At 45.7% G+C, this 16,550-nt stretch overlaps 1 protein-coding gene across 5 annotated transcripts in view; it reads right to left on the reverse strand.

The window, feature by feature from the left end:
* GNB1 (G protein subunit beta 1) overlaps positions 1-16,550 on the reverse strand; it is a 119,195-nt gene that overhangs the window by 31,592 nt on the left and 71,053 nt on the right. For 4 of the 5 annotated variants that reach the window (XM_025397989.1, XM_025397985.1, XM_025397964.1 and 1 more), the window contains 3 exons: positions 15,767-15,869; positions 6,565-6,603; positions 4,174-4,280 (listed from right to left, as the gene is read on the reverse strand). In XM_025397989.1, the coding sequence (XP_025253774.1) occupies positions 4,174-4,280; positions 6,565-6,603; positions 15,767-15,823 (203 nt within the window). In that variant the 5' untranslated portion in view covers positions 15,824-15,869. The remainder of the gene's footprint in view (positions 1-4,173; positions 4,281-6,564; positions 6,604-15,766; positions 15,870-16,550) is intronic. The other variant, XM_025397997.1, reaches the window with a different exon arrangement.

The raw sequence follows: 16,550 nt of genomic DNA on the forward strand, positions 1-16,550 counted from the left end.
TAGCTGGGCATGGTGGGGGGAGCCTGTAGTCCCAGCTACTCAGGAGGCTGAGGCAGGAGAATGGCATGAACCCAGGAGGCAGAGCTTGCAGTTAAGTCCAGCTTGCAGTGAGCTGCCACTGCACTCCAGTCTGGGCAACAAGACTTCATCTCAAAAAAAAAAGAAAGAAAGAAAGACAAATTAGTAGTCATTTCTACTGTTTCATAGTGTCCATAAATCAAACAAACACAGTGAAAGAACTGGTATTCATAGGCTGGACACGGTAGCTCACGCCTGTAATCCCAGCACTTTGGGAGGCTGAGGCAGGCAAATCACGAGGTCAGGAAATTGAGACCATCCTGGCTAACATGGTGAAACCCCGTCTCTACTAAAAATACAAAAAAATTAGCCAGGCGTGGCAGCAGGCACCTGTAGTTCCAGCTATTCAGGAGGCTGAGCTTGCAGTGAGCCAAGATCGCACCACTGCACTCCAGCCTGGGTGACAAAGTGAGACTCTGTCTCAACAACAACAACAAAAAAGAACTGGTATTCATAAATTACAGCTTTAAGTCATGAAAAAAGTCTTAAACAGTAACATTTGTTTATGAAGGCAGGAAATACGAAGATTAAAGAAAATATATACCCTCCACCCTCTGTCATGGGGTGGGCGGCAGGGGGAGGGATAGCATTAGGAGAAATATCTAATGTAAATGACGAGTTAATGGGTGCAGCAAACCAACATGGCACAGGTATACCTACGTAATAAACCTGCACGTTGTGCACAAAAAAAAAGAGAGCTTATGGAACAAGGATAGAGACACACACACACACACACACCCTCCCCCCGATACACACCACACACACACACACACACACACACACCCTCCCCCCAAAAAAACTCTTTTGGACCTTAAAGAGGCAAACACTAGCCTATCCAGAAACAAATGACTATTTAGAACAAGCACTCTCTAGAAGGCTCTGGAAAGCAGAGGTTCTCCATAATATTATTTTGGTTTTCTCATGACTGTGCAATTATACAACAAATGCCATGCACCTAGCACCCTGTCCAAGAACAAGGACCAATGTGGCACCCCAGCCTCCCACAGGCCTCACTGAACACCACCTTGCTCACAGGGTGGCCATGACTCTGAACTTGGTCCTGCTTTGTCAGCCCTTGCTTTTCTAATCCTGGGGCTTTCAAGACACAAAGTGTGTTTGAGACAGACGGATCATAAAGTCTCCCATCCAGTGATCTGGTGCCCACCCCACCCACCCTGAGCCCGAGCCCCACCTCCACTGCTCAGGTCACACACCCATCTCTTAGGTTCCTGAACAACCTGCCTGCAGGTCACTCTCATCCCTTCCAGACTACCCAGTCCAGAGCCCGGCTGGTGAAGGAGACACATTACCTGGTGGTGCAGTGCTCTGAGTACCCGAACACTGCCCAGCAACAGCACTGTCCACTCCACTAACCTGCCTGATCTGGACACCAGTGTTCCCACACATGGAGGAAAGGCCCCAGACGTAGCATATTGTTTTGTTTCGCAACTACTTTTGACAATAAGTTCTAACATAGACTAGTAACAACATTTTTCTTTCTTTTTTTTTTTTTTTTTGAGTCAGATGTCACTCTGTCACCCAGTGGCGCAATTTCGGCTCACCGTAACTTCTGTGTATCTCAGCCTTCCAAGTAGCTGGGACTACAGCAAGCATGCCCAGCTAATTTTTAAATTTTTAGTAGAGACAGGGTTGTGCCATGTTGGCCAGGAGGCTGGTCTCGAACTCTTGACCTCAAGTGATCCGCCCACCTCGGCCTCCCAAAGTGCTGGGATTACAAGGGTGAGCCACTGCACTCGGCCAGAACATATTTTTTTAATTCTTTTTAATTTTTTTAAAGGAATAACTTTGAATTCACAAAGTATATACTTATTTATTTAGAGACAGGGTCTCACTCTGTCGTGCAGGCTGAAACACAGTGGGGTGATCTCGGCTCACTGCAAGCTCTGCTTCCCTGCCTCCTGGGTTCAAGTGATCCTCCCACCTCAGCCTCCTGAGTAGCTGGGACTCCAGGTGCACACAACAACAGCTAACTCATTTTTGTACTTTTTGTAGAGAAGGGGTCTCGCCATGTGGCCTAGGCTGGTCTTGAAGTCCTGGGCTCAAGCCATCACCTGCCTTGGCCTCCCAAAGTGCTGGGATGAGAGGCATGAGCCAATGTGCCTGGTTACTTATTTACTTTGAATATTTAAAACAATTTTTGACAAATAATTAGATATACATTTATGAAGTACAATGTGGTATTTTCATATATATCCACCTTGCGAAATAAATAAATCAAGCTAATAAACATACCCATCACTTCCCATTTTCTCTGTGGTGGGAACATTTTCTCTGTGGTGGGAACACTTCAAGTCTACTTTACTAACAATTTTGAAACACATGTTATTATGAACTACAGTCTCCGTGCTGTGCAGCAGATTTCTAAAATTTATTCCTAACTAAAACTCTGTACCCTCCGAACATCATTTCCCCACTTCCCCACCCTCCCCCTTCCCATTTTTATTCTTTCTGACTCCTGCCATCATTGGAACCATCATGTGAGCTCTCATTTGCATATGGAATTGTATGGGATACTATATAGAACAAACTAAAGATAGAATCTTTTGTTCTCTAGCTGTTTGTGCTCTAAAGCGGACAATTTCACCAACAAAGAAAAAGCCAAGCAGAAAATTCCACACTAACAACGGAATACAAAGAAATACTACTCAAAGAAGGGTGTGTTAAAAATTGTTATGTCAGGTGCTTGAACGAGCATGTCATAGTTACACAAATCAAATAGTATTTTATTAAATTATTTGGATAGAACAGGCAGCAAGTAAGACTTTGTAATAGCCTCTAAATCAGAGTGCGGGGTCACAGAAGTGAGATGCCTGGTGCAGAAGCAAGGCATATAAAGTACAAAAAATAGGCTGGAAGTGGTGGTGGCTCACACCTATAATCTCAGCACTCTGGGAGGCCGAAGTGGAAGGATCACTTAGGGGCCAGGAGTTTGAAACCAGTGTCAGCAACAAAGGGAGACCCTGTCTCTACCAAAAATATTAGCCAGGCGTGGTGGCACATGCCTATGGTCTCAGCCACTTGGGAGGCTGAGTATGAAGGGTTGCTGGAGCCTAGGAGGTCGAGGCTGCAGTGAGATATGATCACACCACTGCACTCCAGTATGACTGACAGAGTGAGACCCTGTCTCCAACAACAAAAAAAAGAGGCTGGTGCGGTGGCTCACGCCTGTAATCCCAGCACTTTGGGAAGCCGGGGGGGTGGACCACAAGGTCAGGAGATCAAGACCATCCTGGCCAACACAGTGAAACCCCGTCTCTACTAAAAATACAAAAAAATTAGCCAGGCGTGGTGGCAGGCACCTGTAGTCCCAGCCACTCGGGAGGCTGAGGCAGGAGAATGGCGTGCACCGGGAGGCAGAGCTTGCAGTGAGCTGAGATCGCGCCACGGCACTCTAGCCTGGGCGATAGAGCGAGACTCCGTCTTAAAAAATAAAAAAATAAAAAAAAAAAAGGAAAAGAAAAGAAGAAATAGGAGCCCATGAAGGGAATTATCTCTGGGGATGGTAAACCAAAGGAACGCAGGGCAGACAGGCCAGGTGAGAGAACAGTGAAAACAGCTCATAGCGCGTTCCCGTGTGTCTGCTACAGTAAAGCATACACAGCACGATGCTGTTCTAAGGCTCAATACACTTAATCTCTCAGGATCCTCGGGGCAGGTTCGGTGATTTCCTGAGCCAGGGCACTGAAATCACAAGAGGGCGAGGGCCAACCAGCCCTGAGAAACAGGCACAGAGAGGTAACTTCCCCAAGTTCCCGTAAGTAGGATACAGTAGAACTGGGAGGACAGAGGTCTAGAAACTGAAAGAGATGTGAGAAGGGAGAAAGAAAAATCAGAACTTCTATTAATGTGACTCAGACAGTGAAGGAATGGCAGTGTCCTTTCAGCCCAAGTAAGTGGAAACTGGACAGGGAATATGCATCTGTGAGAGCTGCATGTGGCACACCCAGAGTTCTGATCCAACTTCCTAATATTTTCACTGTGCAACACAGCAAATGGGTTTAGGTTATCTTCCCCTAGGAAAACAGAGCAGCCCCTGAACGTATCAAGCAGCATCCTGCTCATGCCCACGCCTACCTGGAGTCTGTGCCCCAGTGCATGGCGTAGATCTTGGCCAGGTGCCCTCGCAGTGTCCTCCTCGTGCGCATTTGGATTCTTCCCACTGGGTCGATGTTGTTTGTGATCTTGAAAATAAAAACATTTCTGTAACTTTAACATCTGTGATTAAATGACTCTCCTTACCTCCCATCCCTGTCAAGGCTGTTGGCTCACCCACTGTGCCTACCTCTTGCCAGCCTTCCCAGAGTTCTCCAGTGGCTTCCACTGTGGCATTCTGCACTGAACCCCTTCTGCACCTCTTACCGAGTCTTAGTCTGGCTGGTCATCAGGAACCTGTGTGCCCTGCCTTCCAATGCATGCACACGAACACGGCCAGCCTTGAAGTACTTGCTGTGCTCTTCCTGCCTCCTTCCTCCTCTCCCTGTCCGTCCAGGACCAGCTCCTCCTAGGTCTCTGAATTATTTGAGAACTCACAACTCTTCTTCCTGACACTGCAATTTAATAGCTGGTTCCTATGTCAGGCTATGTGTGGGCCAGGATGACACCTGCTTCTGCACGACCATTACCTGTAGCACTAGCTGTACACACACCAGCTGAGCCCATCCTACATACAGACACTGATGTTAATGAGTTCAGGCTGGCAAATGGAGTAAGTGGATCACAACAGCGGGTTTTAAAAAATGGACAGTCCAAAGTGCTTCTCAGAATTGAAATTCAGGTAATTCTATGTAGCCTAATTTTTTTTCTTTAACTTGCAATTTAACCTCAATAAAGTGCATCCCCTAAAACATCTGGACAATGTAAAAAACTTAATCATCTTCAGAAGTATGAATATGGTTTTTCTTTCACATTTCTGTCCAATTCTTTGGACTTTATTTTTATCATCTTTTTTTTTTTTTTTTTGAGACAGTCTCTCGCTCTGTCGCCCAGGTTGGAGTGCGGTGGCGCGATCTCGGCTCACTGCAAGCTCCGCCTCCCAGATGGAATGGCTTCGCCATTCTCCTGCCTCAGCCTCCCGAGCAGCTGGGACTACAGGCGCCCACCACCATGCCTGGCTAATTTTTTGTATTTTTTTCAGTAGTTTCACCATGTTAGCCAGGATGGTCTTGATCTCCTGACCTCGTGATCCGCCCGTCTCGGCCTCCCAAAGTGCTAGGATTACAGGCGTGAGCCACCGCGCCCGGCCTTTTTTTCATTTTTGAGATGGAGTTTAGCTCTGTCTCCCAGGCTGGAGTGCAGTGGTGCAATCTTCGCTCACTGCAACCTCTGCCTCCCAGGTCCAAGCAATTCTCCTGCCTCAGCCTCCTGAGTAGCTGGGATTACAGGTGTGTGCCACCACGCCTGGCTAATTTTTGTATTTTAGTAGAGATGGGAATTTCACCATGTTGGTCAGGCTAGTCTTGAACTCCTGACCTCAAGTGATCCACCTGCCTCAGCCTCCCAAAGTGCTGGGATGGACTTCATTCTTTTAATAAGGTAAAATTCACATAACATCAAATTAACCATTTTTAAGTATACAGTCCAGTGGCATTTAGTACACTCACAGTGTTGTGCAACCACTGCCACCACCTGGTTCCAAAACATCTTCATCATCCCAAAAGGAGACCCGACATTGATTTAGCAGTCACTCCCTGTTCTTCACTTCCTCTCCCTCTCTTCCCTAGCACCCCTGCTGGCCACTAGTCCACTCTGATTCAATGAATTTTACTATTCTAGATATTTCATATAAATAGAACCACACAATACACAGTCATTTCTATTTGGCTTCTTTCACATATCATAGTATTTAGGGGTTTATCCATGTTGTAGCCTTTGACTGTACTGAGGTCCATTTAATGGCTGATAATACTCCAAGGAACAGACACACCACAATTTGTTTCTCCACTCATTCATTTACGCACATTTTGGTGGTTTCTACATTTTGGCTATTGTGAATGGTGCTGCTACAAACATCTGCGCACATGTGTTTGTTTGAAAACCAGTGTTCAATTCTGTTGGGCATATATTTACAGGTAGAACTGCTTAGTTATACAATAATTCTATGTTTAACTTTTTGAAGTATTACCAAATTGGATATTAGAAATCAAAGTTCTGAGGCAGATTCTGTTAAGGAGAGGAGCTTCAAAATACCTTATTTTAAGACAATAACAATATTTTACAACTATTACCCTCTGTAACAGGTAAATAATTATTTAAGGGTTGAGATATCTCCTTTTTATCTCAAAAAGCCCCTCCATTTCCTATGCCTACCATCAGAACGACTTCTTAACAAAAGCACTCCACACAGAGGCTTGGCATCCTCACTGCGCAGGAGATAATCCGAGCAGAGCCCTCCCGAGGCTCCAGGTGTGGGTGCTGTGCCAGCCTCCTCACAGGCAGATGGCTCTGCGTGACTCAGTGGGCTCTTACCTGAGAGAGAGTTGCATCTGCACATGCTTTCCTGGCGTCCTGGGAAGCAAGGACAGTGAGAAATTAGCAACGTTTCAGATACATTCAATCTTAGGTCCACACATACCAAAGTTTCAAAGAGAGCTTTCCTAAGCTGTCAGGAGCGAAAGCAGAATGTGAAAGAATGCCGGCGTCTCCTCGCATCTCAACACCCCATGGTCTACTGCCATCTGTGGACTGTTCAGGCTACGCTGAACAGAGAATCAGTAACACCCAAATCTGTCTAAGGCCTGCAGCACAATATTCCTGGGGCCCCACAGCGGCGGTCAGCACCAAGGAAACCAAACTGCAAGCTGGGGCAGCACCCGAACACCCTAGGACCTGGTGCTGCCTGTGCCCTCAGTGCTGCACAGGTTGGCACACACGTCTTGCTCTTTTTACAAAGCCCATCCAGGGTCAGGAAGGTTGTGGCCCAAAGAAAAAGTATAAAAAGGACCAGATATCCAGCCCAAAAACCTTTTCTTCAGATCGCATTAACTAAGTACTTTGTTTTCAAGAGAAACAATCATTAATTCTAAATTCTATGGAGGGCGCGGTCTCACGTCTGTAATCCCAGCACTTTAGGAAGCTGAGGCAGGAGGATGGCTTGAGCCCAGGAGTTCAAGACTAGCCTGGGCAACAAAGTGAGACCTTGTCTCTACTAAAAATAACATTTAAACATTTAAGGAAAACAGGCTGGACGCGATGACTCATTATAATCCCAGCACTTTGGGAGGCCGAGGTGGGTGGATCACCTGAGGTCAGGAGTCCGAGACCAGCCTGGCCAACATGGTGAAACCCCGTCTCTTCTAAAAATACAAAAATTAGCCGGGTGTGGTGGCGCATGCCTGTAATCCCAGCTACTCAAGAGGCTGAGGCAGAAGAATCGCTTGAACCCGGGAGGCGGAGGTTGCAGGGAGCCGAGACCCCACCACAGCACTCCAGTCTGGGCAATAGAGCAAGACTCCATCTCAAAAAAAAAAAATAATAATAATAAATAAATAAATAAATAAATAAATAAAGGAAAACGAAGAAAAATAAATAAATTCTATGGAAAAAGAGCAAGGGACCTGAAGCCAGACAACCAGATGTACATGAGCCTCTCTGGCTGCTCTCGTTTCTCCTCTATCCATGGCCTGTGGAAGCAGTAAGCACTGTGAAGGGACCCACCAATGCTCACTCAAATGTCTTCATTACTAAGGGATCAACGTTACTAGAAAACAGACCTGGAAATCTCAAAAGAGAACGTATGTTTATAACAGGAAGATATCATAAAGGAAAACACGACAATGGCTTTAACTAAAAAAGGTTTAAAATTTGAGTGTGGGTATACTATTTTTAAAAATCACAATAATTTCTTTTTTTTTTTTTGAGACAGAGTCTTGCTCTGTTTTGCCCAGGCTGGAGTGTAGTGTTGCGATCTCAGCTCACCGCAGCCTCCACCTCCCAGGTTCAAGTGATTCTCCTGTCTCAGCCTCTTGAGTAGCTGGGACCACAGGCATGTGCCACCACACCCATCTAATTTTGTATTTTTAGTAGAGATGAGGTTTCACCATGTTGGCCAGGCTGGTCTAGAACTCCTGACCTCAGGTGATCTGCTCACCTTGGCCTCCCAAAGTGCTGGCATTACAGGCGTGAGCCACCCCGCCCGGCTTTTTTTTTTTTTTTTAAACTATGTATTTATTTATTTTTATGACAGGATCTGGCTTTGTTGCCCAGCCTGGAGTGCAGTAATGCCATCACAGCTCACTGCAGCCTCGACCTCCTGGGCTCAGGTGACCCTCCCACCTCAGCCTCCTGAATAGCTGGGACTACAAGCATGCATCACTATGGCCGGCTAATTTTTATTTATTTATTTAGTTTTTTTTTTTTTTTTATTTTTGAAACAGAGTCTCGCTCTGTCGCCCAGGCTGGGGTGCAGTGGCCGGATCTCAGCTCACTGCAAGCTCTGCCTCCCAAGTTTACATCATTCTCCTGCCTCAGCCTCCCAAGTAGCTGGGACTACAGGCACCCGCTACCTCGCCCGGCTAGTTTTTTGTATTTTTTAGTAGAGACGGGGTTTCACCGTGTTAGCCAGGATGGTCTCGATCTCCTGACCGTGATCCACCCGTCTCGGCCTCCCAAAGTGCTGGGATTACAGGCTTGAGCCACCGCGCCCGGCCTTATTTTTGTAGAGATGGGGATCTTGCCATGTTGCCTGTGGCTGGTCTTGAACTCCTGGGCTCAAACGATCCTTCCCCCTTGGCCTCCCAAAGTGCTGGGATTATAGGCGAGAGCTACCACGCCCAGCTGACACTTTTTAGTAAGAAAAATGTGTTTATATGCTGTCATCTGACCACCTACTTTCAAAATGGCAAATGGCATGTGCAGCCCTTACAGGCGTGCATCCAAGTGCCCCACACGGGGGAGGTGGAGGACGAGTTCCCAGTGGTTCAGGTTTTTGGGGCAAACTGCTCACTGCAAATGATTTCTACTTTAGGAAGCTTGTGGGAATATTTATAAACTGATAATATGGAAATATATTGGTCAGGCGCAGTGGCTTATGCCTGTATTCCCAACACTTTAGGGGGCCAAGGTGGATGGATCACCTGAGGTCAGGAGTTCAAGCCTGGCCAACATGGTGAAACCCCATCCCTACTAAAAATACAAAAATTAACCAGGCATGGTGGCTGGCACCTGTAATCGTAGCTATTCGGGGAGGCTGAGGCAGGAGAATCACTTGAACCCGGGAGGCGGAGGTTGCAGTGAGCTGAGATCACACCATTGTACTCCAGCCCGGGTGACAGAGCCAGACTCTGTTTCAAAAAAAAAAGGAAATACATTGAGATTATTATAAATATACAAATTTATACATTCCAAATTCATCTTTAGTTAAGCTCTTATTGGTTATTCTGCTTATAATTAAGACACACAAAAAATCGAGTATTTCTATGCAAGCAGTAACATTTGGAGTAAGGGGGATAAAAAATACTTAGAGCAGGCCGGGCGCGGTGGCTCACGCCTGTAATCCCTGCACTTTGGGAGGCCGAGGCGGGCGGATCACGAGGTCAGGAGATCGAGACCATCCTGGCTAACAAGGTGAAACCCCGTCTCTACTAAAATACAAAAAATTAGCCGGGCGCGGTGGCGGCGCCTGTAGTCCCAGCTACTCGGGAGGCTGAGGCAGGAGAATGGCGCGAACCCGGGAGGCGGAGCTTGCAGTGAGCCGAGATGGTGCCACTGCACTCCAGCCTGGGGGACAGAGTGAAGACTCCGCCTCAAAAAAAAAAAAAAAAAAAAAAATACTTAGAGCAGCAAAAGCCTTTTTGTCAATGAATGTTACCTGGCAAGTACCGAGTTTAATATTTGTTTTTGAATACCATTCTTGTTGATGTTATAGCCTTTGATTTTAAAACATCATAAGAAAATTTAAAACGGAGAAAATAAAACATGAGATTTAAGCAACCTCCCCCTGGTTAGTGTTCAAAGACTAAAATGAGTTTCTTAAGGTACAGTGTAACAGACTGTGGTGATGCTACTGTTAAACAGAAGGAAAAACTACTGTAAAAACAAAATACAGATAACTTCAATTCAGTCTTTATTTTAGCCAATAACCAGCTTATGTAACTGAGTGCAGCACTCTGGAGAACAGACACCTTCAACTTTTAAAACTGTAGGAAGAAGGCCGGGCACGGTGGCTCAAGCCTGTAATCCCAGCACTTTGGGAGGCCGAGGCGGGTGGATCACGAGGTCAGGAGATCGAGACCATCCTGGCTAACATGGTGAAACCCCATCTCTACTAAAAATACAAAAAACTAGCCGGGCGTGGTGGCGGGCGCCTGTAGTCCCAGCTACTCAGAGGCTGAGGCAGGAGAATGGCGTGAACCTGGGAGGCGGAGTTTGCAGTGAGCCGAGATCGCACCACTGCACTCCAGCCTGGGTGACACAGTGCGAGACTCCGTCTCAAAAAAAAAAAAAAAAAAACTGTAGGAAGAAGTCTTTCAATGGAAACAAGCTCTGTAACTGCTTAACAAAGAATAAAATCTTCAAGTTCTTTCAGATTAATTTCCAGTTTAATGGACTCCTGCAGATACATATTATGATGTCCACTTAAACCAGAGATGAACATATCCAAGCCATTTATCAGTTGATTTCTCATCCTTTTTGGATTTATGTCAAATGACACAGTAACACACTTACTTTGGGGTTTCATCCTAAATGAAAGCCTGGGGCCCTGCTCAGCGTGGAGTCGCTGAATGTTTTGGACCAGGCATCCAGTGCAGCTGCGTCTCACATGAATGGACCCTGCTCCCTCGCACTGGCTGGCATGCCACTCCAGAACACATCTACACCTGTGCATCCTGCGGAGCTTTTCTTACTCCATCAGCTACTCTGTGTATTTTAAGGCACATCATGTTTTAGTCAGCATCCCTTTGAGAGCCTGTGATTCCTCAATAATAATCAAAAGGAGCATGCAAGATCCTTTAAGGGTCTCTTGGCTGAAAAACGAATCTAATAAAGAAAACAACCCCTTTTAGAATCATCTACAATTTCTTGTTTGATTCACTATGCTCTGCATTCTTCAACAAGCGTGTATTCTTTGGGCAATCAGGAAAAAATGTTCTACATTTTAAAAATAAGTCTTCCTTTACCATTTGGGGTAAAACGACTTCACCAGCTGTTGCTGTCCCTGTCTTGTGCAAAGGAACTAACACAGCGTGGTTCCTGGTTCCTGGCACTTCAGAGACAAAGCAGCTAGGCGCCTCTTCTAGTGAATGTCCCGCTACGGGGGCCATGAGCTGCATGCGGCTGCTGAGCACAGGAAATGGAACCAGAAAAATTGGGAGAAAAACTCTGTCAAATATTTCAATTAAAATGTATTAATTACATATTGAATAATAATATTTTAGATATATTGCCTTAGATAAAATTTGTTGGGTCAGGCGTGGTGGTTCACACCTGCCAGCACTTTGGGACGCCGAGGCAGGAAGATCCCTTGAGCCCAGGAGTTCAAGACCAGCCTGGGCAACATGGTGGACTCTGTCTCTACAAAAATAAAAAAAATCAGCCAGGTGTGGCAGCATGCTCCTGTAGTCCCAGCTACTCGGGAGACTGCAGTGAGCTGTAATCGCACCACTGCTCTCCAGCTTGGATGACTGACAGAGACCCTGTCTCAAAACACACAAACAAAAAACCAAAAAAACCTTGTTAGGGTTAATTCCACCTGTTTCTGTTTCCTTTCTTTTTATTCTTTTTAAAGAGACAGGGTCTTCCTACCTTACACAGGATCGTCTCAAACTTTTGGGCTCATGCAATCCTCTTGTCTTGGCCTCCCAAAGTACTGGAATTAAAGGCATGAGCCACGGTGCACGGCCATATCTCCTTTTACTTTTCTTTTTTTTTTTTTGAGACGGAGTCTTGCTCTGTCTCCCAGACTGCAGTGTGCAGTGGTGCAATCTTGGCTCACTGCAAGCTCCGCTTCCCGGGTTCACGCCATTCCCTGCCTCAGCCTCCTCCCAAGTAGCTGGGACTACAGGCGCCCACCACCACCACGCCTGGCTAATTTTTCTTTTAGTAGAGACGGGGTTTCACTGTGTTAGCCAGGATGGTCTTGATCTCCTGACCTCGTGATCTACCTGCCTCAACCTACCAAAGTGCTGGGATTACAGGCGTGAGCCACCGTGCCCGGCCTCTTTTTACATTTTTTATGTGGCAACAAGAGCATGTGGGGAATGTCACGTGACATTCGTGCCAGCCCAAGAGGGAGCCCCCTGTGCAAGAAGGCCTTGGGGAATTCACAATGTGACAGGGCCCAAACCTCGGGAGGAGGTGCAACAGCTCCTTTTGGCCTTAATTGTTAAAATTTGGGTGTCTTGCACCTGTGCCATACAAGCTCTTTCCATCTGCTATGAATAGATCCAAGTCCACTATTTGTGAACAACTTACTGCTGTCAGAAAAATGAAGTATCTTCAAATAGGCCAAATCACACTACTATTTAAGACATTTTCAGGATAAACTTTAAAATTCTGATTTCCAGGCCATGCACGGTGGCTCACGCCTGTAATCCCAGCACTTTGGGAGGCTGAGGCGGGCGGATCGCAAGGTCAGGAGATCGAGCCCATCCTGGCTAATGTGGTGAAACCACATCTCTACTAAAAGTACAAAAAATTAGCCGGGTGTGGTGGCGGGCGCCTATAGTCCCAGCTCCTCAGGAGGCCAAGGCAGGAGAATGGTGTGAACCCAGAAGGAGCTTGCAGTGAGTTGAGATCACGCCACTGCACTCCAGCCTCGGCAAGAGAGCGAGACTCTCAAAAAAAAAAAAAAAAAAAAAAAAATCTGATTTCTATAAGAAGAAATACAGTCTCAAAAGCAGGTGGTAAACAGCTAAGTGTGTTCTGAAGCCCTCAAAAAAAAAACCCAATTAGATTATTATTAAATAACAACATAACAGTTTGCTTTTCTTTTTTACATGCCAAAAACCATGCTGACTTAAAACGAACTGCAGAAGCTTAGAAGCTTCAGTAAGTCAGGTAAAATTTGAACACCTTTTGATTTTATTTAAATAGGTATTTCAGAGAATAATTTTATATCAAACTAAATATTTCAGAACACATTTGATTAATTCTGGGGGAGGGGACATGTTAAAAAAGTCTGATCGGAGCAAACTATTAAAAAAAACTAAGTCTTCCCTATTAAGATCTTTTCCTTATATAAGATCTTTTAAATGTTAAGATTTGAAATTCTTTTTTTTTTTTTTTTTTTTTTTTTGAGACTGAGTCTGGCTCTGTCGCCCAGGCTGGAGTGCGGTGGCCGGATCTCGGCTCACTGCAAGCTCCGCCTCCCGGGTTCACGCCATTCTCCTGCCTCAGCCTCCCGAGTAGCTGGGACCACAGGCGCCCGCCACTTCGCCCGGCTAGTTTTTTGTATTTTTTAGTAGAGACGGGGTTTCACCGTGTCAGCCAGGATGGTCTCGATCTCCTGACCTCGTGATCCGCCCGTCTCGGCCTCCCAAAGTGCTGGGATTACAGGCTTGAGCCACCGCGCCCGGCCAGATTTGAAATTCTTAAAATAGAGGATATTTTGTTTTCTCTTTGGCTGTAAATCTCAGAGAATTCCATTATTTTTTCTCAAGTTCAGGAACAAAGTTGCCTAAAATGATATTGGTGTTTCTTTCTCCAAATCCTGGTGGGCTTTCTACACATGTAATTGGCCGTTTAAAAGGAAATATTAGGCTTCATCCTTGCACTGGAGTCAGAAAAATAAAATTCTATTTTATTTTATTTTATTTTATTTTATTTTACCGTATTTTGAGAAGGCGTCTCACTTTGTCACCCAGGCTGCAGTGCAGTGGTGCGATCACAGCTCACTATACAGCCTGGACCTCCTGGGCTCAAGTGATCCTCCCAAGTAGCTCGGACTGCAGGTGTGCACCACCATGCCCAGCTTATAAACTATTATTTAGATATGTACTGAATGTCGTCAGCTTCCCGTACAGTGACACTCTGAAGAACAGCTAAAGCTTGACAGGGCAAACAAGAATAAGAGAAAGCTCGGCCGGGCGCGGTGGCTCACGTCTGTAATCCCAGCACTTTGGGAGGCCGAGACGAGCGGATCACGAGGTCAGGAGATCAAGACCATCCTGGCTAACATGGTGAAACCCTGTCTCTACTAAAAATACAAAAAATTAGCTAGGCGTGGTGGCGGGCGCCTGTAGTCCCAGCTACTTGGGAGGCTGAGGCAGGAAAATGGCGTGAACCCGGGAGGCGGAGCTTGCAGTGAGCTGAGATCGTGCCACCACACTCCAGCCTGGGCGACAGAGCAAAACTCCGTCTCAAAAAATAAATAAATAAATAAATAAAAAGAATAAGAGAAAGCTCTTACATCAAATGGACAAAACCTAAAAACATACTGAAGACCTGGTTTTTCCTGAGAAGTCTGCCTCTTTTTCTCTTACTCTTCACATCAGCGGTTTCAGAAAGGAAATATATACTTGCATTAATTGTTTCTCTATAAAATATTTACTAGAAGTACTGCTTCACAAAAGTAGGAGCAGAAGGAATTCCATTTAGACCTACTGTTCCTCACTTTTCAGAAAGTTATGAGGCAAGAGAATTGTTTGAACCCAGGAGGCAGAGGTTGCAGTGAGAAGAGATAGCGCCACTGCACTCCAGCCTGGGCACAACAGAGCAAAACTCTCTCAAAAAACAGTTTATGAACTCTGCAACTTAACATCCTGTATCAATCACAGACTGAAATTTAATGTTTCAGAATTCTGTGAAAGGTATTCTTTTCACAGTGCAGTTTATTTACACACGGTTGTTTTTATCTTCAATTTTTGTTATTTTTCAGGGTCTTGCTCTGTCGCCCAGGCTGGAGTGCAGTGGCGCCATCGACTCACTGGCACCTCCGCCTCCCGGGTTCAAGTGGTTCTCTGACCTCGGCCTCCCGAGTAGCTGGGACCACAGGCCACACCGCCACGCCCAGCTAATGTCCTCCCGAGGAGCTGGGACCACAGGCCACACCACCACACCCAGCTAATGTTTATATTTCTTGTAGAGATGGGGTTTCACTATGTTGCCCTGGCTGGTCTCAAACTCCCGACCTCAAGTGATCTGCCCGCCTAAGGCTCCCAAACCACTGGGATTCCAGGCGTGAGCCCCTGTACCCAGCCGCTATCTTGGATTTAGATATATCTGCTCTATCTAGTAGTCTATCAGAAGCTGTAGATTCCAATCATCACCACTAGGGAAGATCTGCTTTCAAAATTAGGAAAAAAATACATCAGATATACCTGAAATACTTTTTCTTTATTGTTGTTAATACTCTTATTTTTAAGCAAGATTTCTGCTGTCAATAGTCCCAATATTCAGGAGAGGGAGGCAGATACCACAGTCTGATCAGTCGCCCAGAGTATAACAAACAAATTTTCAAGGTTATGATAAAAAATGCAAAAGACACTTATAAATTCTATAGAGACATCTGGTGTATATTCAAACAACAAATTGTATACAGAAAGCAAAATCCCGAAAACAATGTACTAGGCCAAGTATCTAGATCTATAATTAGTACATCCCGGGCCAACTAAGATTCAATTTCAGTATAAAACACAGAACAAGTCATCCTGTAAATCATTTTTCCTAAAACAAGTAACAGCTAACCTAAAACTCAAACGATTAATAAAACCAAGCACACACAACTACATACTCGAATCTGGTTCTTAAGTTGCTCGGCCTCCTGCCGTAACTGGTCAAGCTCACTCATCTTCTGATCTTAGTGCTCTTCGATGCCACCTCCAAGAATGTGAGATCTGAAACAGAAAGACAAGCACAAACAATAAACTGTTGAATAATTTAAGGAAGCAGGTTAGAAAAGTAAATTGAAAGTTTAAGGTGGGCACGGTGGCTCAAGCCTATAATCCCAGCACTTTGAGAGGCCGAGGCAGGCAGTTCATGAGGTCAGGAGTTCGAGACCATCCTGGCTAGCACGGTGAAACCCCGTCTCCACTAAAAATACGAAAATTAGCTGGGCATGGTGGTGCACTTCGGAGGCAGAGGTAGAAGAATCGTTTGAACATGGGAGGCAGAGGTTGCAGTGAGCCAAGATCACACCACTGCATTCCGGTCTGGGTGACAGAGCGAGACTCCATCTCAAAATAAAAAAAATAAAACCTGACATTTAGGATAGCTATCACATGAAGACCTAGAGGAAGTTACTTCATGGAATGGGGGTCAGTGGCAACCTGGCAACCAAGAATCGCAAAGCCACCTCATCTCAGTAATCATGAACCGCTACTGCTCAAAAGCTGTCAGGATGCTCACATGGTAAACCTAAGAGCACACAGGGTGGCGTCCAGCAGCTTTTTGGCTCAGGGACAACCCACTCTCCCACCCAGGTGAGCCGTGGGGTCCCAGGAGGCTCAGAAACAACACCTTAATCCTTACAGGTACAGGCTAAATCAGGCTCAGTGCAAGCCACCCTGCCTGTTTGC

This window comes from Theropithecus gelada, chromosome 1, assembly GCF_003255815.1.
Source record: "Theropithecus gelada isolate Dixy chromosome 1, Tgel_1.0, whole genome shotgun sequence".
Taxonomy (NCBI): domain Eukaryota; kingdom Metazoa; phylum Chordata; class Mammalia; order Primates; family Cercopithecidae; genus Theropithecus; species Theropithecus gelada.